The 6,000-nt window shown below is 42.8% G+C and overlaps 1 protein-coding gene across 2 annotated transcripts; it reads left to right on the top strand.

Moving 5' to 3' along the window:
- Positions 1 to 395: 395 nt before the first annotated feature.
- DNAJA4 (DnaJ heat shock protein family (Hsp40) member A4) lies at positions 396 to 5,882 on the top strand. 2 transcript variants are annotated; one of them, XM_003209360.4, is made up of 7 exons: positions 396 to 655; positions 1,967 to 2,147; positions 3,038 to 3,142; positions 3,888 to 4,115; positions 4,198 to 4,428; positions 4,871 to 4,971; positions 5,046 to 5,882. In XM_003209360.4, the coding sequence occupies exons 1-7, from the start codon at positions 524 to 526 to the stop codon at positions 5,262 to 5,264; spliced, it is 1,197 nt and encodes a 398-aa protein (XP_003209408.1). In that variant the 5' UTR covers positions 396 to 523; the 3' UTR covers positions 5,265 to 5,882. The 2 variants fall into 2 exon arrangements, with proteins under 2 accessions (XP_003209408.1, XP_019474982.1); XM_019619437.2 differs by lacking the exon at positions 1,967 to 2,147 and having other exon boundaries at positions 419 to 655.
- The last annotated feature ends 118 nt before the right edge of the window (positions 5,883 to 6,000 follow it).

Raw genomic sequence — 6,000 nt, 5'->3', positions numbered from 1 at the left:
GAGAGAACACAAAACAAAGAGACTCATCCATGCTGCACTTCTGGGACAACACTCACTAACTACTGCTTCTAGCAGCAAACGGGCTGCTCAGAGCCCCTGTTACACCCACAGCGCACACACCACAGCGTCTCCTCACAGAACCGACGCATCACCTCATAACAAATTAATCAGCTTGAGTCTTCAGCCCCCCCCCACCATAGGCCCGCCCAACACGCAGCTCCACTCGGCCCGCCCCTTGTCACCTTCCCGCCCCCTGAGGCGCCGCCTGGCGCTCCGCTCCCCGCGGTGACGTCACGCGCACGGGTTCCAGACCGTTCCAGCGCCGTGACGTAGCGCGGCGTCATTCCAGAAGATTCGGCCGGCGCCGCTATAAAAGCCGCGGAAGAGGCGGAGCGCCGGCCATCGTTGAGGTCGCTGAGCGCGCTGCGGCGGTGAGGTGCGGGCAGCGGTGAGCGGCTGCGGCCTTTAGGCGCGCTGTAGGCGTTCCAGGCTTTGTAGGCGCGGCGCGTCCCCGCAGAGCGCCATGGTGAAGGAGACGGAGTACTACGACATCCTGCAGGTGAAACCCACCGCCTCCTCCGAGGAGATCAAGCGCGCCTACCGCAAGCTGGCGCTGAAGTACCACCCCGACAAGAACCCTAGCGAGGGCGAACGGGTAGGCTGCGGGCCGGGCCGCGGGGGGTGGCGGCGGTCCCCGTGCTGGTAGCCCCGCCTGGGCTCCGTGCTCGGCTGGGCGGCTCCTGGGGCGGCCTTTGTTAGAGCGCGGCCGGTGGCAGTGCTGAGGGCAGGGCTGCGCTGGGAGCCGTCCTACTGCAGAGGGTGAATGGTTGAGCGCGGGTCTTAGTGCTCTGCTTGCGCTCGTAGGCCTGAGTCCCGTCCTAGGAGCGATGCTTTAGAAGCGGGCAGAGCCAGGGGAGCCCCCGGTGCCCTCGCGGTGCCGTGCTGCCGGGCAGCTTGCCCTGAGATCAGCGCATCCTGGCGGATGGGGTCACCATCCTATGGCTTACACCGTGAGTGCTCTGCTTACAAACAGAGCTGTCCCAGGCACTGAGAGAGACCCGCTGAACTTAATTTCTTGTCTGAGAACGAGCATCGCGGCTGGAAGACTGTGGAAAGCCAATCAGACTTGGGTGATTGCTGCATCTTTCTGTGAATTGGTCTGATATCTCACTGCTGGAAAGGAAGCTTCAGTTTCTGTGCATCTGGTACACTAACTCAGAGTACTAAAACTAGTGAAGTAGTAAAGTGAGCTCAGCTAACATCTGCTCTTAATTTTGGCCCGCCAGTTGACCTGTCCATAAGTAAATGATGTTCACACTGGAGCTCGTCATCTCAGTAATAGCAAATTGTGTTCAAAAATAGCTGGGGTTAGTTTGTCTACTATTTTAGTGACAGGAACCTTGGAATAGTTACTCAAAAATAATCTCTTTTTTATGACGATGTTTTGATTTGTATTTTAAGTCTTCCCGTGTGTAATGAGTAGAACACCAGTGTCTTGTCAACTAAAGTTAAAAGTACCGTCTTAATTTCATCTAGCTGTAGGAGCTCAGTGTCTACAAAGCATCTCCATTTAGCTCTAGAATGACTGGCACTGGCCAGTGACCATCGGGGAGCCACTCGGGACAGCGATAATGTGATACCCCCTTTCTTAACAGATGTGTTAGGAGTATATAATGTTGGCAACCAGTGATCACCAAAGGGGCAGTTAGCATACGCCTGTAAGCTGGATGTGACTCTGGGTTAAGTTCACTTGTAACACTTGGTGGGTGGGAGGGAGAAAGGAGCTGTTCTTCATAGACTAAAGTGTACTAGTAGGGTCTGTGACTTAATTGTTTAGGGAGTTTCCTCTTGGAAAAGAATGAATGTTGTAAGTGTTAAAGCGGCTCAGTCTGAAGATTCAGTTGTAAATGAGAGGCTTATTTTTCCTCTTGGTCATAGTTGTTCAGAGCTTCTTTTTTCTTTTTAGTTTAAACTCATATCCCAGGCATATGAAGTTCTGTCGGACCCAAAGAAAAGGGACCTCTATGACCAGGGTGGGGAGCAGGCTATTAAAGAAGGAGGCCTGAGTGGCGGCAGCTTCTCTTCACCCATGGACATCTTTGACATGTTCTTTGGTGGTGGAGGCCGAATGAATAGAGAGAGAAGAGGTACACAGTTCTAAACAAGTTCTAGAAACTCTAACCATGCACTTAAGCATAAAACACCCGTGCTGTAGTACTGCTGTTCTGCTAAGTGCACATAGTATGGGTTTTACTAGCTAAAACAATAGATGAAGTAAACTATAATATTAGTTATTCTAGTAGCAAAATTAAGTAGATAACATGATGTAGCTATTAGCAATCTTTCTGAGTTGTGCTTTTTTTTTTTTGTTAAAATGGGTGTGGGTAATCTCTAGGGGAGGGGGAAATGGTGGTTGAGACGGCTAGCAGATGGGTTTTAAGTTATCATCTTTCAAAATCTGTACCTTACTTGCTCATGTGCTTTGGGCAACTTGCTTCAAAGGACACCATCAACTTAAGCTGAAGTTGTTCTAAATCTAAATGGAAAAGATTTGAGAGAAATTGTGATGCTGAGCATATAATGCTGCCAAAAGCACAACTGCTTCTTTTCATTTCCAGTGTCTGCTGGAAGAGCGAGTAGTAACTTGCTATAAAGACTTTGAAACTATGCTATGAAGTGGCATACGTAGGTAGGCCTAATAGCCATTTCTAAATTGAGTAGATCTGAAGCTGGTAGTGTCCTTGCATCTTTTTCCTTTCAGTTAAGCTTATAAAATCGGGGAAAGAGTAGGGATAGAGTGGTGTTAATGATGCTTTGCTTAACTACAGCTATACTTTATGTTCTGACTTAAGTGAGTGCTGCTCAGTGGAAGCTGATAGCACCTGCTTTTAAGGGGATGAGCTCTGTTCCAAGTCTGGAATTAACTTTGTTTCTTCAGTGAGACTGCATGTACAAACAAGTATAGAAGCCTTTAAATAAGCATTAGTCCTCTGAGTTGCTGAACCAGAATTAATCTTTTTTTTTCTCTTTCTCTAAGGCAAGAATGTTGTGCACCAGCTAGGTGTATCTCTTGAAGACTTATATAATGGTGCTACAAGGAAACTGGCACTGCAAAAAAATGTTATTTGTGGGAAATGTGAAGGTAAAATAAGTAGTGGTTTCAAACACGTTTTATTCCATGATTCTTCTAAAGAATGTAGTGGAAGACTAGCAACAAAGTGAATTTTCTGTTTTTCTTGAATATTTATCAGTGTACTTGCTTCTTTGCACTGCTTTATGCCAGTGCTTAGCCACGAGTAAGGCTGTCTTCCTAAACGCAGTGGTGTTAAGCTATTGATCTAATGGTGGGCTTGATTAAGGTGCCCATAAACTCCCTGAAAATTACACTTAAATACTTTAATTAGAAGCTTTAATAACTAGCTGGGTTTTTTTCCTTGAATCATTGTGGGTAGAAGGCTAGCTTCAATTAAGCAACTCATTTTACAACTCTTAAGTATCATGATGTCTGGTCTTGAGGTTAAACTTAATGCGGTCTTGTGTTGTAGTACTTAATGAAATATTTTGTAAGCAAGTTCTTTCCAGGGTGTTTATAGCATATTCATCTCTGGAATGCTGTATGTTGATAATTGAAAACAAAGATGTATTGAGGGATAGAGGGGAAAAGACTAGTAAAATAAGCTGTGCTTAGATAACTTGACTAGTTTATGTAAAAATGTTTAATTTGTGAGACATGTTTGTCATAGAAACTGTATTGTAATTACACTGGAAATATGTTATAGAAGGACTCTGAGTTACTCTAAAGGTTCTCCTGAAGTCAGTGAGTTTTAGCTTGACTATTGTAGACTAATTCTGGTCTTTGAAATATCTTTAACTTCTTCTTGCCATAGGTTATGGTGGAAAGAGAGGTGCAGTAGAAAAGTGCCCTGTATGTAAAGGAAGAGGAATGCAAGTTCTTGTTCAGCAAATAGGACCTGGCATGGTACAACAAATCCAGACTGTGTGTCCAGAATGCAAAGGCCAAGGTGAAAGAATAAATCCAAAGGACAGGTGTGACAACTGCAATGGATGTAAGGTTGTAAGAGAGAAAAAGATCATAGAAGTTCATGTTGATAAAGGTGAGAACTGAGTATTTGTTGTGTATTCTCTATTCCCAGTCCAATAGGTCTGCAGAGAATAAAGTGCTTTCTTTTCCTGTAGGTATGAAAGATGGTCAAAAGATAGTGTTTCATGGAGAAGGTGATCAGGAGCCTGATCTGGAGCCTGGTGATGTCATAATTGTGCTTGATCAAAAGGATCATGGTGTTTTTCAGAGACGAGGCCATGACTTAATTACAAAAATGAGAATTCAACTCTCAGAGGCTTTATGTGGTTTCAAAAAGACTATTGAAACTCTTGATAACAGAGTCCTTGTCATATCATCTAGACCAGGTAGGTCTTCAGAATTCTGGTGACGTACAAAATGCTTGTTTGATTATGCTGTCTGTTCTTAATCAGCTGCTGCAACAAACTATAATTACGCTTGCAGTCATTTAATTCAGGATTGAAAAGAGTGACAACTAAATATTGCATGTGGAGTTACAGCTAAAGATGTCAAATGCTTCTTATGAAATCTCTACTTCAATTATGGGATTTAAGTCTATAAACTGTATTAGATCATCTGCTTCTCTTAGCACAGCCACCAGGCTGAATTAGCTGACTTTATTTTTTACAGTAGATGAAATACTCTTAAGGAGCTTATTTCAGTGTTTCTTTTATTCAGTTTGGTTTTAGTACTCTTCAATCCACAATTTTCCCTAGTCTTTAGAAAACAAAACATTGCTTTTGATAGTTGAACTTCCATCACATTAAACAACTCCCAACTTTTGTGTAGGTGAAGTGATAAAACACGGTGACCTGAAGTGTATCTACAATGAAGGGATGCCTATCTACAAATCTCCAATGGACAGAGGCAGCTTAATTATACAGTTTCTGGTAAGTGACTGCTTATTTACTGCAGCAAACAAATTATTAGCATCAGAAATAACTTAATTTTAAATAAATCCTAGGTCCAGTTTCCAGAGCAGCACTGGCTTCCAAGGGAGAAACTGAATATGCTGGAGGCTCTACTTCCTCCAAGAGAAGATGTCATGATTACAGATGAGATGGATCAAGTAGACCTTGAAGATTTTGACCCAAGTGAGCAAACCTACCGTAACAGTGGAGGAGAAGCATATGAAGAAGATGAGGATGGTCCAAGAACAGGTGTACAGTGTCAGACATCTTAAATTGAGGTGGAGTTGATATTGCCTAAAATGTAAATTTTCACAATGAAAACTGCATGGCTGAAATAGCCACTGCTTGTGGTCTTTGTGTTCAGCAAATTGAGTTGCTGCGCTGTCAGTATCACTTTTTTTTTTGTAACTAATTTATATTGTGTTCTTGTCTTTATATATAAAGCAAATGTCACACAGCTGAGAACCAACTGAGTTGGTATGTTTCCTTGTGCTTTGAAGGTTCTCAGTTTATTTCACTGATGCTATTTATATAAGACTCTCACAATACTGGTAGAAGTTGAGTAGTGTCTTATGTAAATATTTTCATACTGAAAAATTAATTTCATAGAATAAAACATAGCAGAAGTTACTTCTAATAAATAGAACTTCACCTTTTGTTTTTTCTTGTACTTCTTCAGCCAATCTAGAATCTCTACATAAATTCAAGTCCCTGCTCTCCTTTGTATACTTAACTTTGCATGTTGCAGCCCTGTTAGCTGTATTCCTCTTGTATATCAAATGTTCTTCCTCCATAATAATCTTTTCCCTCTTCTCTACATAAAGCTAAGCATTAAAAGAATACTAGCCTATTGCAAGTGTAAGAACTTACAGATCTACAACCTTAATGTGTATAGCGTCCTCTGTGCTTCAGAATGACATACACCATAATGCTTCCAAATAAAACTAGAACTTAGGTTTTTGAGAGATCATACCTCAACCTTTTCTAGAAAGTGTTGTTTCCTCTTGG

This window comes from Meleagris gallopavo, chromosome 12 (assembly GCF_000146605.3).
Source record: "Meleagris gallopavo isolate NT-WF06-2002-E0010 breed Aviagen turkey brand Nicholas breeding stock chromosome 12, Turkey_5.1, whole genome shotgun sequence".
NCBI classification, from domain to species: Eukaryota; Metazoa; Chordata; class Aves; order Galliformes; family Phasianidae; genus Meleagris; species Meleagris gallopavo.
This window is presented reverse-complemented; position numbering and strand designations above follow the sequence as displayed.